Raw genomic sequence first — 22,892 nt, forward strand, 5'->3', positions numbered from 1 at the left:
TGTGGTGACATTGGTTAGGAAGGGGCGTATCTTGGAGATGTTGCCAAGGTTGAGACAGCAAATTTTGGATAGCGATAGGATTTGGGGCAGAAAGGTGAGTTCAGAGTCCAAGATTACACCTAGGACCATGGTGTGGGAGGGAAAGTTGATAGTTGAGCCATTTATATTGACAGAGAAATCAGGGGAAGTGGCACCTGAGGTAGGAAATATCATGAGCTTGTTTTTGGATAGGTTGAGTTTGAGGAAGTGATGTGACATCCAGGCTGATATGTCTGCTAGTAAGTTGGTGCTGCGTGAGAAGACAGATGGAGAGGACTGGGGGGTGGAGAGATAGAATTGGGGGTCATCAGTAGGGATGAGCTTTGAGTTTGAGGCGGACATGAGTTTGACTTGAACATCGGCTGTTCGCGCGTTCGCAGAATTTCGAACATTATGGGCCGTTCGCGCTAAATTTGAGCGGCACGTCACGGCCCATAATGCACTGCGTCTGGCTGATGATTGGCCAAGCATGCACTATGACCATCATGCTTTGGCCAATCACAGCGCCGTCAGCACAGAGAGCCATAATTGGCCAAAGGCAGGTCGCCTTTTGCTAATCATGGCTCAGGGGATTAAGTACATGCCCCACACTATATAAGTGTGTAGTGTGTTGTGGCGTTCAGAGAGAGTGAGAGAGTGTGGGCCTTTTTTGACACGTGTGCAGCAGATCGCACCATTGCTGTTTGCAACCGATGCGTTGAGACAATTTTTTAGTCCGCAGCCCAAGGTCTGATCGGTTCCAGCAACCATCGCCAGCGTCTGATTTACATGATGCAGGAATACCTAGGGGCAAGATCATACTTGGAGACCTTTCCAACCGAAAATCCTCTGGGTTACTTGGTCTTGAGGATGGATCACTGGCCAGAGCTTGCAGAGTATGCAATTGAGCTACTGGCCTATATCCAGCATTATTTTGGAACGCACATTCAGTGCTGCTGGAGGCTTTGTAACCAATCACAGGGTGCGCCTGTACACCGACTCGGTCGATCGGCTCACCTTCATAAAAATGAATCAGTCTTGGATCACCAGCTACCAAGCACCTGATGCTTATGTAACTGAATAATTTTTTATGAATGTGAGATCCCTTCAAGACTGCCTATGCTGATGCTGAGTGACTATCCTATTCCTCCTCAACGTTCATGTTGATAGCTTGTAAGAACATTTTTGGTTCAGGGCACCACCACCAGTGGCTAAGTCCCAATTTTTCTGCCCCTGTTTAAAGGGGCGTGTAATTAAAATTTTTGCTGTAATATTTTGCAGCAGGGCTCATTCCTGCGCTCCAACTAGAGTATCTGTGAGGGGTTGCCATGTTTTGGCACCAGTGCCTAAGGCCCAATTTTTCTGCCCCTGCTTAGAAGGGGCGTGTAATTACAATTTGTGTCGTAATATTTTGCAGCAGGGCTCGTTCCTGTGCTCAACTAGAGTATATGTGAGGGGTTGCAGTGTTGTGGCACCAGCACCAGTACCTAAGGCCCAATTTTTCTGCCCCTGTTCAACAGGGACATGTAATTACAATTCTGGAGGTAATATTTCACAACAGAGCCCCTTTCCAGTGCTCACCAAGAGTAACTGTGAGGGCTTACGGTGTTATGGCAACACCACCACCAAAAGCCCTATTTTTCTGAGCCTGTTCAACGGGGACATGCAATTACAATTATTGATCTTATATTTCACAGCAAGGGCGGTTCCAGCACCCACCAAGAGTAACTGTGAGGGCTTACTGTGTTTTTGGTACCACCAACACAGAAGGCCCAAATTTCTGCAGAGTATATAGGGCAGGCCCCTACTTTCAAACATCCGACTTACAAATGACTCCTACTTACAAACGGAGGGAGACAACAGGAAGTCAGGGGAAATCTACACCAGGAAGGGAAATTCTCTCCTGTAATATGGGAAAAAGATGTCTCCTCTCCACTGATGCTTTATCACCAATCCTTGTTTCCCTAAAAACCCAACATTTTCAAAATCCAATTGTCATTTGGACAGAAAGTGAGGTGAAATCTTCTAAACAGGGGCACAGACAGCAAAACAAATGTTACAGGGGTAATCAAATTTTTGTCTGGAGCTACACTTACAAAATGTACCTGTTCCAAATTACAAACAGATTCTACTTAAGAACAAACCTACAGTCCCTGTGTTGTTTGCACCGCCTAGATACTGCTGTTCAGAATATATATGTCATGAAGAGCCTGCCAAAAACAGGCGCCTCAGACTTTGCGGTTTCCGATCGCGGCTGCAACCGCGCATGCATGTGCGTGCACACGTGAACACCCCTGTTGGAGCCAGGCGGGTTGTTTAAGCCGGACTCTCACACACCATCCCCGCTGTCTGCTCTACAGTGTTTGTGTATCTGAAACCTGATCTGTGACTCAACCTGTGAAAGACCCCGGCTTACCTGTGACTATTCCAGCCATCTGCCTGCACCTGACCCTTGGTCTGTTCTGAATACCCTTCTGTCTGCACCTCTGTTCCCTCGCCGACCGCCTGATAACCGACCCAGCCTGTCTGACCATCCAGTCTGTTCCAGTCTGCTGAATGGTTCCAGTCTGTTCCTAGTTCCAGTCCAGTCTGCTGAACGGTTCTAGTCTGCTGAACGATTCCTGTCTGTCCTGGTTCCAGTCTAAGCTGTCCAGTCTGCTGAATTGAGCCTGTTTGTTCCTGGTTCCGGTCCAGTGATCCAGCTCCTGTCTGCCTAACCTGTCAGCTGCTTCAGCTTCCCAGTTCAGTAAGGGAGGCCTCCCTCTGCTATATTGGGCTCACCACTCACCATCATCAGGTACGTGACAGTATAGGGCCTGGGGGCACCACGTCTTTTCTTTTTTTATTTGGATGCCGTTTTTCTCAATGATTTTCATTCATATTGCCGTGACCTTGACATTACATTAAAGCCGCAAGCAGTTTTAAATGGCTTTCTCGTCTGGAAAACTGCGATGGAGCATACACATGGCCAGTTTTCCCGGCCAAAAGCTCTCATGGCAGTTTTCCCGATGAGAAAACCGGTTGTGTGTACGAGGCGTTAGAGCAGCCTCCACAAGCTGCATACTGTTACCATTAATTCAGTAACAACTCCTCTATGCTTTGCCTGAGGTTATTTTTATCTTATTATGAAGGCCTCCTGATATTATGAAAGTCTCCCCATCTGATGCTCTGTTTATTCTCATTGTATATGTAAGCATTTTATCTAAACCCAAAAACAAAAGTGTAATATTTTACAGCATACCAGTCCTTAGATGTAGTGGCTGCATTATTTTAATTTATAAGGCTCAGAATACTTGCTAGAAATATATGGGTAGATTCACGTACAATTGCCTAACTTTAGGGCGGCCTAGCCTAGTCTTTTTAGGCTACACCGCCATAAATTAGTTAGGCTATTAGTGATTCTCAAACCACTTACCTTCAAATTTTCGGCGGCGTAGCCTAAAACGAGCGGGCGTAAGGGTGCCTAATTCAAATGACTGGGAGGGGGCGTGTAGTATGGAAATGAGGCTTGACCTCACGTTTTTTGACGGTTTTTTACACTGCGCATGCGCCGGGCAACTACATTTCCCAGTGCGCATTGCGGCTAAGTAGGCCGTACGGGCCTATTGATTTAGACGCGGACGTAAACGTCGTAACTCCCGATTCGCAGACGACTTACGCAAACGACGTTAACATTTCGCAATTTGCGGCGGGAACGGCGGCCATACTTAACATTGGCTAGGCCACTAGAGCATAGCTCTAACTTTAGGCGGCCTATTCCTTACGGAAACGACGTAATTCGATGGCGTAGGCCTGGCGTACGTTTGCGTTCGGTCGTGAATCGGCGTACCTCTCATTTAAATAATCTACGCCGGCCGCAATGGAAGCGGCCAAAAGAAACATTGCAATCTAAGATAGAACGGCGCAAGCCATCCTATCTTAGATATGTTTAAGTGTATCTCTGTTAGAGAATACACTTAAACATAGGTCGGCTTAGATTCAGAGTTAGGTCGACTTATCTACTGATAAGTCGGCCTAACTCTACCTGAATCTACCTAATAGTGTCCTCATCACTTCCTGTGACCTAAACTGAAAGTACAATGTTGTGTATGTTTGATGTCCAACTCGAGTGACATTGGCCATTGATTTAGTGGAGTGAGTGTGTGTAGCACAGGAAGTGTTTTTTTTTTGCAGTATTACCAGGTGAAAATAAAGGTGAAAGCCACGAAAGAGGAATACTAATGCAGGCACTGTATCTAAGGACTGATAAACTGCAATGTATGAATTTAAAAAAAAAATCTGTTAGGTATACTTTAAAGCAGGGTTTCTCAACTAGAACTCACCCAGAAGTTGCTAGGGGCTAGCTATCTATAAGAGGGTCATTTTTCCCAGTGACCACAAGTATAAAGCCTGGTACACACGATCAGTTTATCAGAAGAATAATCATCTGATTTTTCTTGCATTTTAGTCTCATATCGAAAGTGAAGAGGTTACTCAATTTACAAAAATTCTCATATGAAAAAATACAACTTATAATGGGTTGAATTGTTTTGTAATGCATTCATTTGTTTCCGAGCAGTCTTGCTCTTTCAATTTTTTCAAATCGCAGATCGATACCATTACCAATAGACAATAAAAAAAAGTCCCTAAATCTATCCCTTAGTTTGTAGATGCAATAACTTTTTTTTTTATATATTTTTTGGGAATATTTATTATAGCAGAAAGTAAAAAAAAAAAAACAATTCCCAAAATGTTGATCTTTTTTTGTTTATAGCGCAAAAAATAAAAAACCCAGAGGTGATTAACCACTTGCTTACTGGGCACATATAACCCCCTCCTGCCCAGGTGAAATTTCAGCTTCCAGCACTGCGTCGCTTTTACTGACAATTGCGCAACGTGGCTCCCAAACAAAATTGACGTCCTTTTTTCCCCACAAGTAGAGCTTTCTTTTGGTGGTATTTGATCGCCTGTGCGGTTTTTATTTTTTGCGCTATAAACAAAAAAGAGCAACAATTTTGAAAAAAAATACAATATTTTTTACTTGTTGCTATAATACATATGGCAATTTAAAAAAAAAAAACATTTTTTTCTCAGTTTAGGCCGATACGTATTCTTCTACATATTTTTGGTAAAAAAAAAAAAAAAATCGCAATAAGCGCAAAAGTCATAGCGCCTACAAAATAGGGGACAGAATTATTATTATTTTTTTTTTTTTTTTTACTAGAAATGGTGGCGATCTGCGATTTTTATTGGGACTGCGACGTTATGGCGGACACATCGGACACTTTTGACACATTTTTGGCGCCATTCACATTTATACTGCGATCAGTGCTATAAATATGCACTAATTACTGTATAAATGTGACTGGCATTGAAGGGGTTAACACTAGGGGTGAGGAAGGGGTTAAATGTATTCCCTGCATAGTATTCTAACTGTAGGTGGAGGGGGGGTGACTGGGGGAGGTGACCGATCTGTGTCCCTATGTACAAGGGACACAGATCGGTATCCTCTCCAGAGACAGGACGCTGTCTCTGTGTGAGCCGGCAATAAGAGATGATCTCATATGTTTACATATGAGATCATCTCTCATTGGCCGCACAGATCGCATCACAAACGGCCACTCTGATTGGCCGTTCGCGGCGATCTGTAATTGGCTGTGTCCAAGGGACACGGCCAACACAGAGTTTCCCCGCTACGCACTCTGGAGCGCGCACGGGGAACGCCCAAAGGGGCGGACGTCAATTGACGTCTAGTTGGATTTTTAGATCCGCGCTGAAGCCGTCATTCGGCTATATCGCGGGTCTCAGGAGGTTAAATATCACCAAAAGAAAGCTCTATTTGTGGGGAAAAAAGGGACTTCATTATTGTTTGGGTACAACGTTGTACAATTGTTAGTTGCGATGCAGTGCCATATCGCAAAAAATGGCCTGGTCATTAAGGGGGCAAAACCTTCCAGGGATAAAGTGGATAATTATGATAGATTTGTGCAACAATATTGGAACATACAACATCAACAGTACCGCCTTTTAAATCTGAACTTTCAAAGAATGTAATTCGCCAACTGTAAAGTCACAGAACATGTCATTCAACTTGAAAATGTTTCCACCTATTGAAGCATGAGGCTATAAACAGTTGCATCACCTTCGATTAAACTCAGACAACCTTCAGCAAGAAAACTTCTGTTACCTCTGTCAGCTGATTGTAATTGTAAGATACTATCACCAGAAAAAAAACTCCTCTGACCTCTTCTTTGCATGTCAATCATTAAAAAAAGACTATAGGAAGGAGTAGACCTGACATGGTGCTTGAAACATGCATGCCACTGCTCTACTTTTCCTTTTCAATGAATGTATAGGGCAAATTCTCAAGTGAAAAAAAATATGAACCTAGTAAATTCAACTTCCTCCAACACCGCTAAACGCTGATCCAATCAAGAGGGATAACTGTGTGAAGTTTCTTTAACCACTTGCCGCCCGCCAATGACACATTGACGTCGGCAAAGTGGTTGTAGAATCCTGACTGGACGCCATATGACGTCCTCAGGATTCTGAGCCACTGCGCGCCCCCGGGGGCGCGCATCGCGGCGATCGTTGTTGCAGGGTGTCAGTCTGACACCCCGCAACACCGATAAAGGTAAAAAGTCTCTCACGGAGACTCTTTACCACGTGATCAGCTGTGTCCAATCACGGCTGATCACGATGTAAACAAGAAAAGCCGGTAATCGGCTTTTCCTCACTCGCGTCTGTCAGATGCGAGTAGAGGCGAGCCGATCGGCTGCTCCTGTGACAGGGGGGGTTTGTGCTGATCGATTATCAGCACAGCCCTCCTGAGGATGCCCACTGGACCACCAGGGATGCCCACTGGACCACCAGGGATTAAAAAAATGAAAATAAAAGGTATGCCACCCTAGACCACCAGGGATGAGGACACAAAAAATGGATGCCAATCAGTGCCCACAATGAGCATCACTGATTGGCAGGCATTGTTTGGCACTGATTGGCATCCATTAATAAAACACATACAATAGTGCCCATCTATGCCCATCCTTGCCACCTATCAGTGCCCATCCGTGCCGCCTATCAGTGCCCATCCGTGCCGCCTATCCGTGCCTATCCGTGCCCAGCCATGCCGCCTATCTGTGCCCAGCCGTGCCGCCTATCTGTGCCCATCTGTGCCACCTATCCGTGCCGCCTATCCAAGCCCATCCATGCCGCCTATTTGTGCCACCTATCAGTGCCTATCCGTGCCGCCCATCAGTGCCGCATATTAGTGCCCATCAATGCCACCACATCAGTGCCACCTCATCGGTGCCCATCAGTGCCGCCTTATCAGTGCCCGTCAGTGCAGTACCATCAGTGCCCATCAGTGAAGGAGAAAACATACTTATTTACAATGTTTTAAAAATAGAAAATTTCTAAATTTTCGGTCATTTTTTTTTTTTTTTTTTAGAAAAAGAAATATCCCAGAGGTGATCAAATACCACCAAAAGAAAGCTCTATTTGTGGGTACAAAATGATAAAAATTTAGTTTGGGTACAGTGTAGCATGACCGTGCAATTGTCATTTAAATTGCAACAGCGCTGAAAGCTAAAAATTGGTCTGGGCGGGAAGGTGTGTAAGTGCCCTGTATGGAAGTGGTTAAAAAACAAACAAAAAAAAACACCTCTGTAAATGTGTCAATCTCCTATGTCCCCCATGGCTCTCGGAAGTTTCTCCCAGTGTAAAGAACTAGTGAGCATTGCAGGGAACACAGCAGATCAATATGAAGTTTTGCTACTGTAGCACTACCCCCAGAGGAGCTGCTGGTTGAGATTTGGGGTTTGCACGTTCCCTCTAAGTTCGCTGTCCAGGAAAGAAAGTGTGCAGAAATTGCAATGTCCACACAAGATGTAAAACCTTCAACTGTTAGTTTATATTTTTCTCGCTGTACAAAACTTGTAGAGGAAGTAGAGAGAGTATAGAGAGGAGGGGAAGGTTCAGGTACGTGGTACAGAATGCACAAAAAGTGTCTAAAGTTCCAGTATTCACCACTCCCCCGGATAGACCCCTCTCACATGGCCTAGCAGCCGGGATGATGCACGGACAGTCTCTGCCACAGACCGTCTGAGAATGATCATGGATAGCCAGGAATCCTCTGCCACAGGATTTAAGTCCCGAACTTCCTGCCTTACAGCAAAAGAGCCCGCGCAAGTCCGAGTGGGAGAAAAAACCCACGCATGCTCAGAATCAAGTCGACGCATGCTCAGAAGCATTGAACTTCATTTTCACGGCTCGTCGTAGTGTTTTACGTCACCGCGTTTTGGATGGTCAGGATTTGGTCTGACAGTGTGTATGCAAGACAGCTTGAATGGAATTCTGACGAAAAATTCCATCGGATTTTAGGCCATCGTAAATTCCGATCATGTGTACGGGGCATAATTCAGCGCTGACTCAATCTAGGTGCGAGGGATTGCGCAGATTTCATGTGGTAATGGGCCATTTGTAGCCCCCATTGCAGGGGTGAGGTCCAGCACAGCTCCGGGAGGGGTCTGGAAGGTGAAGTGTTGCAGCAGTGTTGTAAAGAAGAGGAACAGCTCCATCTTAGCCAATGTTTCTCCGGCACAGCTTCTTTTTCCTAGGAATAAAAGATAATATAATATTACGCAGCTATATAGTACTATATGTGAGCAAAATCAATGTGAGGATAGGTGCACATTTGTTTGTACAGGGCATCCAAGCCCAATTTTCCTCTGGTTGTGCACAGTGCATAACCAACAGAAGTAACTACCAATGCCCCTGTGAGATCAGCTCTTTACTGGTTTGTTAAAGTGGAGTTCCACCCATAAATAAAACATTACATCAGTAGTTTTAAAAAAAAAAAATGTCATTAGTCCTTTAAGGAAAAACATTTTTTTTAGATGCCTTCAAAGTGTTGTTGCTAGGCAGAATAGTTAATCTTCCCTCTTCCTGCACCTAGGTGCTTAAGCTTCCTAACCTACACCGCACAGACTCCTGGGAATGTAGTGGGTGTAACTTTCCAGGAGTCTGTGCACTCCCCAGTCTCGAAGAATCATGTGACTTGGACAGTACAGGTGCTGAAACCTGATCTGAAACCTATTACACTGCTTGTGCAGCACTGAGCATGTGCGAGATCTGCAAGGCTGAAATCCAGGAAGTCATACAGTCTGGCTTCATGATGCCCACACTTAAGATGGCCCCAGTCAATTTCTATTTTATAAAGTGTCTAAATGCTGTAACAACCTAACAAAACGGACCTTAGTTTACAGACTAACTTTACTAGAATACATTAAGCTTGTGTATTACAGGGGTATTTATATTTAAAAAGTGAAATTGTGGCCCGGAACTCCGCTTTAAGTGTAATGAAAAGCATCTGAATAAGCTGTACTCAATAAAACAGCTACTATTTATTTAATCCTAAAGGTAGCAGGTAAGAGAGTTACTCCACCAACCATTTGGACTGTCCGAACTGCAGCCAGAGGCAGATAGAGTTTAGAGGTTCTATAAAAGCCCAAGTAAACCTACCCTTAACCATTTGCAGACCGCCACCTGTACATATACAACGGCAGAATGACACGGCTGCACAAAGTAATGTATATATACATCACTTTGAATTTTGTGCTGTGCGGGCGCGAGCACCGTGACCATCCCGCGATCGCGTTACGGAGTTGCAGAATTGGGGGATGCCGTTGTAAACAAGGCATCCCCCTGTTCTGCCTATTATTTTTATTATTATTATACAGGATTTATATAGCGCCAACAGTTTACGCAGCGCTTTACAACATCAGGGAAGACATTATAGTTACAATACAATTCAATACAGGAAGAATCAGAGGGCCCTGCTCGTTGGAGCTTACAATCTAGAAGGGAGGGTCAAGTGGAACAGAGGGTAGTAGATAGTGACAGGACACTGATCGTCTGCTCCCTGTCATCGGGAGCAGCGATCAGTGTCATGTCACAGTAAGCCCAGCCACCACGCAGTTAGAATCACTCCCTAGGATGCCCTTAACCCCTTCCCATCCCCTAGTGGTTAACCCCTTCCCACCAGTCACATTTATACAGTAATCAGTGCATTTTTATAACACTGATCGCTGTATAAATGTGAATGTGAATGGTCCCAAAATAGCGTCAGAAGTGTACGATGCGTCCACCATAATGTCACAGTCACAATAAAAATCGCTGATCGCCACCATGACTAGTAAAAATAAACCAATAAACGCTTATTGCGATTTTTTTTTTTTAACAAAAATATGCAGAAGAATACGTATCGGCCTTAACTGAGGAAAAAATAATAATTTTATAGATTTTTGGGGGATATTTATTATAGCAAAAAGTGAAAAAATAGCTTTTTTCAAAATTGTCGCTCTATTTTTGTTTATAGCTCAAAAAAATAAAAACCGAAAGCAAATGCCACCAAAAGAAACCTCTATTTGTGGGGGAAAAAGGATGTAAGTTTTGTTCGGGAGCCATGTTACGCGACTGCGCAATTGACAGTTAAAGTGACACAGTGTCGAATCGCAAAAAATGGCCCGGTTTGGCAGCCAAGTCCTCCGGGGCTGAAGTGGTTAAAGGGAATGCATAATAATAATTATATTTTCCATATATTTTTTTTTTTCAGGATTAAATATGAATATAAACAAACAATTGCCAGAGAAATATAAAAATGCCATATAAATATTTGGTATTTTCAATTTCAGCCAGTGGGAGGAGATCTCAGCTCTTGGCTCCTTTTGACATGTTTCACAGGCTTTCCTTAGCCTTTAGTCTACAGAGCTCAATTGCTCATGCCAAAACTCACACCAAAATAATTAAGAACAGTGCCTCTTCCCCTCACCCCCCCCCTCCCTAATATAAAACCTCAGTTTAAAAATGTGTGAACTTAAAAAAGTCAAATAAAATTGACCTTGAAGCTGTAGAGTTTGGCTTTAAATGTGCGTTAATGTAGATACAGTATGGGTACCAATTGTGTATATCTATAGGTCTTTTTTACTTGGCTATACACACTGCCATTCACCCTCTTGACTCAATGCCCTTCTTGGTAGAGGGTGTCTTTAGACATAGACACGCCTAAATTTGCAAAACAAAACACCCAGCACCGAAACTTACATATCTTCCTGGGGATGTTCAAGGAGGTAGAAATTGGTTCATGATGTGCACACATGTAGAGATACAAGCCCTACAGGCTTTGCACAATCATGTTATCTACTGTTTTTGACTAAAAACAGATCAATAATCCCTAGAGGCTTTGCTAATGCTAAATTTTCTTCTGGGCACTATGGGAGCAACCAAAGTAGGCTTATGTCAGGCAGGCTCTCTGTAATGCCCTGTACACGCAAACTGATTTTCTGATGGCCTAAAATCCGATGGAATTTTTAGTCAGAATTCTGTTCAAGCTGTCTTGCATGCACACTGTCAGACCAAATTCCGACCATCCAAAACGCAGTGACGTAAAACACTACGACGAGCCGAGAAAAATGAAGTTCAATGCTTTCGAGCATGCGTCGACTTGATTCTGAGCATGCGTGGGTTTTTTCTCTATCGGAAAAAAATAAAACATGTTCTATTTCTAAACACCGACGAAAAAAAGTCCGAAGTGGCCCACACACGATTGGACTTTCCGATGAAAAAAGTCCACCGGATTTTTTTCATCGGAAATTCCGATCGTGTGTACGCAGCATTGGGAGCTGCAAGTCTTTCTGAATTTTATTCCCCTTCGCATCTTTCAGCCTTAGCTGGTGGACTGTCCAGGACTGCAGATGTCCCCTTCAGAAGTCACCAAAATATGTCCACCAGGTACCAGATGGAGGTTGGTCTTAGATAATGGATCTAGAAAGCGCATCAGAACTCCTGTCATGATTAATTTAATAATTACCGAGAGAAAATGGGATGGATGCATCATTCTTCTTGAAATTGCCATCTTTATCAAGAAAATGTTCTGGGTAGAACTCATAAGGTTTTTCAAAGTAGGCTTTGTCTCTCAATGAAGAGGAGAGCAATGGAATGACCATAGTTCCCTGCAGTAAAAAATTGTTACAAACCAGTTACCATATAACAAATAGACAAAGAAATATGCTGGCAGAAAATGGACATTCTTTAAATTTAAAAGCCGCAAATGGCACCTTTCATATAGATAGGCTCCAAGCTTGCCAAATATCATTACCAACAGATAAATACCGTATTTGCCGGCGTATGAGACCACCTTTTACACTTAAAAATATGGCTCAAAAATCGGGGGTTATCTTATACGCCGGATGCAGACTGCAGGCGTCCATTTTTTAAAAGCTGCGCCTCCTTCTCATAGTGTTCTGTGATAAGCGGAACACTCCGTTTCCCAAAAGAGCCTGTGTTTAGTGTTCCGCCTATCACGGACATCGTCTCATCCTTGGCCTCGGACGAGAGGATATCTGTGATAGACGGAACACTGAACACAGGCTCTTCTGGGAAACTGAGTGTTCCGCCTATCACGGAAACACCACAGGGAGGAGGCGCCGCTTTTAAAGAATGGACGCCCGCAGTCTGACTCACTCTGCCAGGCATAAAGGAATGAAGATCGGCGAATTGAGGTGAGGCGATGGCACAGTGAGGCGATGGCACAGTGAGGCGATGGCACAGTGAGGCAATGGCACAGTGAGGCAATGGCACAGTGAGGCGAGATGAGGCAATGGCACAGTGAGGCGTGGTGAGGCAATGGCACAGTGAGGCGAGGTGAGGCAACGGCACAGTGAGGCGAGGTGAGGCAATGGCACAGTGAGGTGAGGCAATGGCACAGTGAGGGGGGGAAGGGGTCATCTTATATGGCGAGTATATCCCAAAACCAACAATTTAGCTGTAAAATTAGGGGGTCATCTTATACTCCCAGTCGCCTTATACGCCGGCAAATACGGTATGTCAGTTAGCAGGTACCAAATAAGTCTGCATATTTGTATATTTGCAAACACATATTTTGTATTTAATGATTCACATTGTAAATTTTCAATACAAATCTTTATAAATCCATTTTTTTGTATATCACATTCTTAAAATTTAGCACTCACTTTTGGAATAAAATATCCTCTAAATGTGACATCTCGAGAGGCTGCATGTGGAACACTTCCCGGTGCAATATCGCCATATCGCAAGATTTCATGAACAACAGCATCAGTGTACGGCATTTGTTTCCGGTGCTCTAATCTAGGCTGGGCTGTTCCAATGACTCTCTCAATTTCATTTTGTGCTTTCTCTGTTGGCAATTAAATTAAATGTAATCAAAATGAATCAACCACTCTAAAGTTATATGTTAGATGCATGTGTGTCTACCTAGTAAGGAGTCTTGTTTTTACATTAAAGTGTATCTAAACCCAAGAACAAAGGTGTGTATTGACTTACCAATCCTTGCATGTGGTGACTGCATCTCTTTTGTTTTTTTTGCAGAATATATTTCCCTTTATTATCATCTGGTAAACCTGCCAGCAACACATTTGTTTCTGTACATTTTCACATACCGTAACAAATGGTGATTGATTGGACATTATTGGATAATCAAAGTCAGCCAAACTTTACAACATTACTAAGCTGAAGTGAAAGTTCCTGTCAGCATAGGCGTGCCAGGTATGTCCAGGCACACCCTAATCATCCTGTGCAGAACAGATTCCCCCTACTCTCCTGGCTCCCCCTCCTTCCCCCCACAGCACTTCCCGCTTCCCGTCTCTCCCCCATCGGTTGTTGCTGTGGATGTTTTAGAATGAGTGGGGGAGGGGGCCAGTAAATATGCCATTTACCGGCCTCTTTCATTTCTAAATGAACATCATGAGTGATTGGTAGAGTGTGTTTGAGCTTTGGGGTGCACTACCTAATGCCAAAGGCTGCGCACACCTATACCTGTCAGGCAGGCACTAGCTCAATTCATACACGGGTGCGCAGGTGCAGATAAGTTATTCACTTTACGATCAACACTGAGGACAAGGGGGCACTCTTTACGTCTAGAGGAAAAGAGATTTCACCTCCAAATACGGAAAGGTTTTTTCACAGTAAGAGCTGTGAAAATGTGGAACAGACTCCCTCCAGAGGTGGTTCTGGCCAGCTCAGTAGATTGCTTTAAGAAAGGCCTGGATACTTTCCTAAATGTACATAATATAACTGAGTACTAAGATTTGTAGGTAAAGTTGATCCAGGGTAAATCCGATTGCCTCTCGGGGGATCAGGAAGGAATTGTTTCCCCTGCTGTAGCAAATTGGATCATGCTCTGCTGGGGTTTTTTGCCTTCCTCTGGATCAACTGTGGGTATGGAGTTGGGTGTATAGGATTGTACTGTGTTTTTTATTTTTTTTTATTTTTTGTAGTTGAACTGGATGGACTTGTGTTTTTTTTCAACCTGACTAACTATGTAACTATGTAACTATATAAGCGGTTGTCCGTTCGCAAGTGCATTTGTGCATGTGCACGTTGCTAATCTTGACGCCAATGGGACTATTTAAACGGCAGTGCCAGAGTTCTATTAGCCAGTGCAGTCTGATTTACAGCTATTACCTGTGTTCCTGTATCTGTTCCTGTGTTACTTCTGTGATTGACCCGACTTGCACTGACCTTGCTTGAACGCTACCTACCCTGACCTTGGCCTGTCTCTGGATTTGCTCTGCCTTCTGCTCATCTGTCTGATTTTATGTTGCTGACTTCTGCTTCAATCCTGACTATGCTCTGCCTGCTGTTAACGCCTGTATATTACCCTCTGTTGCTGAACGGCTCATCTGACCTTGCATATAGTTATGCACACGTCCTGTTCTTCATGCTACCTGGTGCCTGCTGGTTCTACACCTGCTACCTGCCAGCTGCCTGTCAAGCTACTGCCACCTGCTGTCTTCCCAATCCTGGATCTGCTGTCTTTGCTGCCATCTGCTGTTCCAGTGATCTGACCCATCTCTGGTGACACCTGCTACGCACTGCCGCGGCCTGATCATTAAGGGGGCAAATCTTTCGGTCTGTAAGTAGTTAAAGAAGGCAGTACTGTACTGTACATCGCTAAGACATTACACGCAACACTATTATAGTGTACTAGAAGCTGGTCATAAGAAAACCTGATCTCAAAGGAAAATCTCAGTGATATATCAGATGTCATATTACTGCATGTCTTACTTTGTATATCAGGATATTGCATCATTAGCAGGAGGCCCCATCTCAAAGTGGTGGTTGTTGTCTCCATTCCAGCAACAAACAAGTTGTCTACCAGGACTGTTAAATTGTCATCATGAAAATACAGAGTAGATTCTGGCTTCCCCTGCAGAACAGAAATACAAAAGATCATGACATTTACATAACACAGCTAATATGTCCTTCCAACTTTATAGCAGAGCAGTATTAAAGTTGGTTATGCCATTCTTGATCTCCAAATACAATATTTGTTAGTATTTAATCCAACCACATGGCAATATAGCTATTAAAGAAGCACACACTAATTATATTTCACACTGGACTATGGGTCTCTCAAAGTGATATGGAAATAATCAACACTGAACTTTAAAGCATGCTGCCCATAGGCATTGATAAGTTACCTACCAGATCCCATACAGTTATTATTCATCTACTCCTTGTTGTCAAACTTCATCTAGCTACGCTAAATCCCTTTCTCAATTCAATATAACCAACACAATAAAAGATCGTAATCACCAATGTGAAATGGAAAGAATGTTGGCATTCAAAAATCAAACTTATAATATGTTTGCTTCCTCCTGGTCTCCACAGACACACAATTTAGAAAGGGTGGCTTAGGTTATTTATTTTCACTTGGTACGACTGGATCCTCTTGTTCTACCGCCATGATTTCTTCTTTTCTACAAACAGGTCCTTGTTTCCCTATACTTCCTCCCCACCAGGTCCTTGTTTTCCTATACTTCCTCCCCACTAGGTCCTTGTTTTCCTATACTTCCTCCCCACTAAGTCCTTGTTTCTCTATACTTCCTCCCCACCAGGTCCTTGTTTTCCTATACTTCCTCCCCACTAGGTCCTTGTTTCTCTATACTTTCTCCCCACCAGGTGCTTGTTTCCCTATGCTTCCGCCCCACCAGGTCCTTGTTTCCCTATACTTCCTCCCCACTAGGTCCTTGTTTCCCTATACTTTCTCCCCACCAGGTGCTTGTTTCCCTATGCTTCTGCCCCACCAGGTCCTTGTTTCCCTATACTTCCTTCCCACTAGGTCCTTGTTTCCCTATACTTTCTCCCTACCAGGTGCTTGTTTCCCTATGCTTCCGCCCCACCAGGTCCTTGTTTCCCTATACTTTCTCCCCACCAGGTGCTTGTTTCCCTATGGTTCCGCCCCACCAGGTCCTGGATTCCCCATACTTCCTCCCCACCAGGTCCTTCTTTCCCTATACTGTACTTCCTCCCCACCAGGTCCGTGTTTCCCTTTACTTCCTTCCCACCAGGTCCTTGTTTCACTATACTTCCTCCCCACCAGTTCCTTGTTTCCCTATACTTCCTCCCCACCAGGTCCTTGTTTCACTATATATATATATATATATATATATTCACTGTATATATATTTTTTTCTTGTAATCTTTAGTAAAAATCGATTAAAAATAAAGCATTTTGCCTTTATGTTGTCATTCAAAAATGTATATTGCCTTAGATTTGCCTGGAAACGTAATTTACCTAACTGAAAAATGGCCTAGATGGAGATTATGTTAAAATTGCAATCAGCAACTACTATGTCTTCATTGACCTCATAAGGGTCCTGTGGGGGGGGGGGGTATTTTAATTCTGATCCAAAAAGAAAACAATAGGAAAAATGGTGATAAGCGCTAATCACTAAAATAAAAACACAACAAATATCCAACTAATATTAACAAAGGATAAATGTAAACTGGTGATATACTGTATATATCATAACGCTAACAAAACATAAATGAATCGACTAGTGCAATGGTGAATGCAAAAACAAAGTGAAAACTGGTCAAACACCTCAGGAGAGCCAGTGAATAGATGGAAATTATAAAGGACCAGCAAAGAAAGAAAATGTCCTAAAAACTGCAGGTGACGGTGGAACACCAATAGATGATCTTCAAAAGAGGACTGTAAATAACAGCATAACACAGGCAGCATCCATAACTGGTCTCCCAGAACTCTCACCTTAAAGAAATGTGATGTGGGCATATACCATGGGTAAAGACGTATCCAGAGATTCGTGTCCGAGTATTTCTATATGATGTCTTCTTTACTAATCCCTCAACTTAGTAATGGATTCCGATACCCAGGAATGGACAGCAGATCTAGACTGATGCTGAATGCTCACCAAGGTGAAAGAGGGAGAAAAGCAAAAAATAGATGCCTCCAATGGTGAAGTATGTTGTAAAAAGGGGGAGTAAAATGGACCTTACATCAAGTAAATAAACGTGGGCATAAAACAGCATGGGACGCGGCGTATGACAGCGCCGTCTTATGTGATTCTGGTGGTTTCCGGATTACGATGGTGTCACGTGGGAGCACGTGACACCATCGTAATCTGGAAGCCACCAGAATCACGTAAGACGGCGCTGTCATACGCCGCGTCCCATGCTGTTTTATGCCCACGTTTATTTACTTGATGTAAGGATCCATTTTAAGCTAATAAATTCCCCCCCTTTTTACAAAATACTTCACCATTGGAGGCATGTGTTTTTTGCTTTTCTTCCTCTTTCACCTTAGTGAGCATTCAGCATTAGTCTAGATCAGGGATAAGCAATTAGCGGACCTCCAGATGTTGCAGAACTACAATTCCCATGAGGCATAGCAAGACTCTGACAGCCACAAGCATGAAACCAGAGGCAGAGGCATGATGGGACTTGTAGTTTTGCAACAGCTGGAGGTCCGCTAATTGCTTATCCCTGGTCTAGATCTGCTGTCCATTCCTGGGTATTGGAATCCATTACTAAGTTGAGGGATTAGTAAAGAAGACATCTATATCATTTCCATCTATTCACTGGCTCTCCTGAGGTGTTTGACCAGTTTTCACTTTGTTTTTGCATTCACCATTGCACTAGTCGATTCATTTATGTTATGTTAGCGTTATGATATATATATCACCAGTTCATATTTATCCTTTGTTGATATTAGTTGGATATTTGTTGTGTTTTTATTTTAGTGGTTAGCGCTTATCACCATTTTTCGTATTGTATCCTTTTGTATCCAGTGAACACAATTTGATATAGCAGCTTCCACGCCATTCACTATAACAGGAGAATCAGCACAATGATGACCTTATCTTTGTCTCACTTTGCTTACTTTCTTTTTTCATCATACCTCTTGCAGTGCAACACACTTGGCCATCTCCTTGTACTGCTTCTCCCTCCCCTCTCTGAGCTGTCCTGCACAGCAATGGCAAGAAGCTGGTACCAAATTAAATTCAATACTTTCTCTTGGTTGCATTTAAAAATAACATATTTGAGGATGTATTAATAAACACAAAGCTGCTTAATTTCATTTTTTTTTATATCTGCCTGGAGTTAAGACTACATTATCAAAAATAGTAAAGCCATTATGAATGTTGTAAACATTTACTGTATATTCTCCAAGAGTCAATATATCTAAAATTAAAGATTGTAGAAATTTAGATGTTTCTTTGAGTAATATTTCACCTAATTTGCCATCTGAAAACTTTAGCCTTTTGTTTTCTCTTGGAATTGTAAAGAGTGAATAAAGGCTTCTCCAACAGGAAAGTACCTGATCCAGATAGCGGTTTCATTATAAGGCATTTATTAAAGAAATTGGATCAATTTCTAAGTTGTTTGATTTAGATTTCTTTAATGCCAAAAGAAGACAAAGCATAATATAATTACCAACTTTCAATTTCACATCTAGACTAAATAATAAAAATTTATTAAATGTCAAGTGACAGCTTGAACCAACTCTAATCAAATTTAACTAAGGTTTCATTAATAATCAGATAATTAAAGGGGTTGTAAAGGTAAAAAATGTTTTCCCTAAATAGCTTCCTTTACCTTAGTACAGTCCTCCTTCACTTACCTCATCCTTCCATTTTGCTTTCAAATGTCCTTATTTCTTCTGAGAAATCTTCACTTCCTGTTCTTCTGTCTGTAACTACACGCAGTAATGGGAGGCTTTCTCCCTGGTGTGGAGAAAGCCTATTGAGGGGGGAGGGGGCGAGCAGGAGGATCAGGACACTCTCTACTTTGCAGATAAAGAAAGGAGCTGTGTGTTAGTGGGCGTCCTGACACTCCTGCTCGCCCCCTCAAGAGGCTTTCTCCACACCAGGGAGAAAGCCTCGCATTACTGTGTGTAGTTACAGACAGAAGAACAGGAAGTGAGGATTTCTCAGAAGAAATAAGGACATTTAAAAGCAAAATCGAAGGATGAGGTAAGTGAAGGAGGACTGCACTAAGGTAAAGGAAGCTATTTAGGGGAAAAAATATTTCCTTTACAACCCCTTTAAGATTATTAACGTAGTGCAGGGCACAACCTAAAATAGGTGTAACAGCTTCCTAACAGCTATTAGGAACATTTTAGCCTAGCTCCATTGTAAAAGGGTCAGGGGATAGATTGGTTAGGGCTGCTCAGTGTTTCACTGGCTGCTGCTCTGTTGCTTCCCTAGAGGATTCTATAAACATAGTGGGGGAAAGGAAAGAGTGGGCAACCTGAATATTTGTGAGGCTCTAGCTGATCCGGGGGGGGGGGGGGGGTTGTTCCCAGAAAATGAAATGGAGAGAGAGACCATAAATAGCCTGAGGCCTAGGCAGCAGAGTGCAGTGTTCCTGGGTCCTGCAAGAGGTGACCCCTGGTGCAGGATTCTTAAGAGAACTTTGAGGAAGACACCAAGGTCCCAGCTAGACCCTAACCATGTCCAAGGATCGAGTCAGGAGGAAACTCACTGGAAGAAACCAGAAAGGAAGTTAGAGGGGAAGAGTCCAACAGCCCTACCTATGGTGGTGTAAGTGTACATCTCCTTCACTGGAAAGAGCCTGGAGGATATCGGATGGAAGAAACAGGTGATCCTGTGTCTAAGTGAGAAGATGACCCCCGATGCTGAAGGAAAGTGTCAGTGTGTAGCTTTTAACTCCTGAGGGAGTACAAGTCACCATGCAGCATTAGAAATTCTGGGACATTTAGATTGCAGATGTGCAGCCAACAGTTTGTGAAGTATGGACAGAAGTTCTTAAATTGTTCAGTTTCATTTTATCGAGTATCCCATGCTGCCATAGCCTATAAAAACCCTAAAAGAACCCATAGACTGTTTTCTGAACCAGTAGAAGAATAGAGAAAATGCTGTGTGCACTCTAAGGGGGAAATATAATCAAATTCACCAGTGGCTCCTTAAGGGGTGTGGTACATAATTTTTTTTATTATATTGTCTATTTATTGATGCTGAAAAATCAGTTGATTGGATTTTTTTTAACAAATAAGCATTCCACAAACCCCAAGCTAAGATCAAAATTAATAATCAGTTTCCTTTACTTTCACTATTACCGATGTTTAAATAATAATAAAATATATATCATTTAGGCCCAGATTCTCAAAGGAGATACGACGGCGTATCTCCAGATACGCCATCGTATCTCTGAGTCTGGGTGGTCGTATCTATGTGCCTGATTCATAGAATCAGTTATGCATAGATTTCTATTAGATCCAACCGGCGTAAGTTTCTTACGCCGTCGGATCTTAACTGCATATTTACGCTGGCCGCTAGGGGCGTGTACGCTCATTTACGCCTAGAAATATTTAAATCAGCTAGATACGCGAATTCACGAACGTACGCCCTGCCGACGCAGTACAGATACGCCCTTTACGTTAGGCTTTTCCCAGCGTAAAGTTACCCCTGCTATATGAGGCGTACATGCGACGTACCAATGTTAAGTATGGACGTCTTTCCCACATCGAATTTTGAAAATTTTACGTCGTTTGCGTAAGTCGCCCGTGAATGGGGCTGGACGTCATTTACGTTCACGTCGAAACCAATACATCTTTACGGCGTACTTTGGAGCAATGCACACTGGGAAATTCCACGGACGGCGCATGAAAAACGTCAATCACGTCGGGTCACAAGTTTACAACTTACGGAGCAAGTGCTTTAAGAATAAAGCACTTGCCTGTCTAAGTTGCGGAGGCGTAGCGTAAATAGGATACGCTACGCCGGAACAAAGATACGCCGATCTACGAGAATCTGCCCCTCAGTATTTAAATAAAAAGCGAAAAAACTGGCAATTTATATTTTAAAGCGAACCCGTCTTTTATCACCATAAGCGTTTCTCCATCACTTTGGTTAACATTCCTTAAAGCGTAGTTTCAATTAAAAAAATTGAACTTCCGCTTTTCAGAATCCTCCCCCCTTTCGATGTCACATTTGGCACCTTTCAGGGTGAGGGGGAGTGGATACCTGTCTAATACAGGTATTTTGTTCCCACTTAGATACCCGAGCCACCCGTGGGTATCTACACCACTTCCGGTGCCTTCTCCATGCCCTCCGCTGTCTTCTAGGAGACACACAGGTCGCAGAAGACTGCAGAGACAAGTGTGATCATGCAGCACAAGTCGTGCATGTGCAATAGGGAACCAGGAAGTGAAGCCGCAAGGCTTCACTTCCTGATTCCCTTACCAAAGATGGCGTCGGCAGCACCTGAGAGCCGAGGGAGAGATCAGCTTCGGGTACTGACATCGCGAGCGCCCCGGACTGGTAAGTGTCCTTATTTTAAAAGTCAGCAGCTTCAGTATTTGAAGCTGCTGATTTAAAAAAAAACAAAAAACTGCGGAATTCCGCTTTAAGGTAATAGAATCTTTGCAATTGCTCAGATGTTCTTGTTTAAAGCTGGGGTTCACCCAAAACAAATGTTTTAACATTAGCTTGAGGCTTATTATGGGAAGCACAATCGGGTGTTTTTTTTTTAAATCAATGCAGTACATACCTTTTTAGAGCTAGATGTTCTCCGCGGCTTCCGGGTATGGACTGCGAGACTGGGCGTTCCTATTTGATTGACAGGCTTCCGACCGTCGCATACAGCGCGTCACGATTTGCCGAAAGTAGCCGAACGTCGGTGCTCAGGCGCCGTATAGAGCCGCACCGACGTTCGACTTCTTTCGGCAACGCGTGACGTGCTGTATGCGACGGTCAGAAGCCTGTCAATCAAATAGGAACGCCCAGTCCCGAAGATCATCCCGGAAGCCGCGGAGAACATCTAGCTCTAAAAAGGTATGTACTGCATTGATTTAAAAAAAAAAAAAACACCTGATTGTGCTTCCCATAATAAGCCTCAAGCTAATGTTAAAAAAAAAATTTCGGGTGAACCCCCGCTTTAAGCTTTGGATTTCTTCTAACTGGGACTTTTTTTGGTTTCTTTTAGTATGCTTGTAAAGCATACAAAATGTATACAAATGTGCAAATTGTTACTCTAATGTTGGTGTTTTTCATGTGGAAAATAAAAAAAAAGAGGAAGATTTACAAAAATAATTCTGTGTTGTGCCTGATAATTGGTCCACTGATCATACAGAACAATATTTACCTCTTGTTGCTTTGCCAGGAATGTGTCAATAAGGTTCCTCTGGTCATTTACATCCAATTTTTTCCTTTGCTTAATAAATGTTGCTCTTATGAAGTTCTCCATTTGGGAAAAGTTTTCAGCAATCTTCTTGTGGCTTCCTGGCAATAAGCTTATCAGGAATGGGAAGCTATTATACAGCTTTAAAAAAAAAAGAAAGACATTACATATTGATTTTATATAAAGCAATACTGAGTAAAATATAGGCTATATCACCTGAATAAACATATGTTTCTGCCAGGGCCTTGTTTACCTGGTGGTGACACTGTGGTTCCCTGGGCAAAAAGTTGTAGTTCTAGTGTCCACCAGTGGGTGTCTCCGAGCAGCCAGCAGTCTCCAGTAATCAGTCTCTACCTGATGCTGGTTGCTGGGAGGGTACTGAAGGTGTTTCTAAAGACTCAAGGTTTC

General features: G+C 43.0%; 1 protein-coding gene across 5 annotated transcripts in view; it reads right to left on the minus strand.

The window, feature by feature from the left end:
- Nucleotides 1–8,342: 8,342 nt before the first annotated feature.
- Nucleotides 8,343–22,892, minus strand: part of LOC120936150 (cytochrome P450 2K6-like) — a 34,333-nt gene continuing 19,783 nt past the window's right edge. For all 5 annotated transcript variants that reach the window (XM_040348294.1, XM_040348295.1, XM_040348296.1 and 2 more), the window contains 5 exons: nucleotides 22,449–22,625; nucleotides 15,103–15,244; nucleotides 13,029–13,213; nucleotides 11,867–12,008; nucleotides 8,343–8,611 (listed from right to left, as the gene is read on the minus strand). In XM_040348294.1, coding sequence (XP_040204228.1) covers nucleotides 8,433–8,611; nucleotides 11,867–12,008; nucleotides 13,029–13,213; nucleotides 15,103–15,244; nucleotides 22,449–22,625 — 825 coding nt within the window. In that variant the 3' untranslated portion in view covers nucleotides 8,343–8,432. The remainder of the gene's footprint in view (nucleotides 8,612–11,866; nucleotides 12,009–13,028; nucleotides 13,214–15,102; nucleotides 15,245–22,448; nucleotides 22,626–22,892) is intronic.

This window comes from Rana temporaria, chromosome 4 (genome assembly GCF_905171775.1).
Source record: "Rana temporaria chromosome 4, aRanTem1.1, whole genome shotgun sequence".
Lineage (NCBI taxonomy): Eukaryota > Metazoa > Chordata > Amphibia > Anura > Ranidae > Rana > Rana temporaria.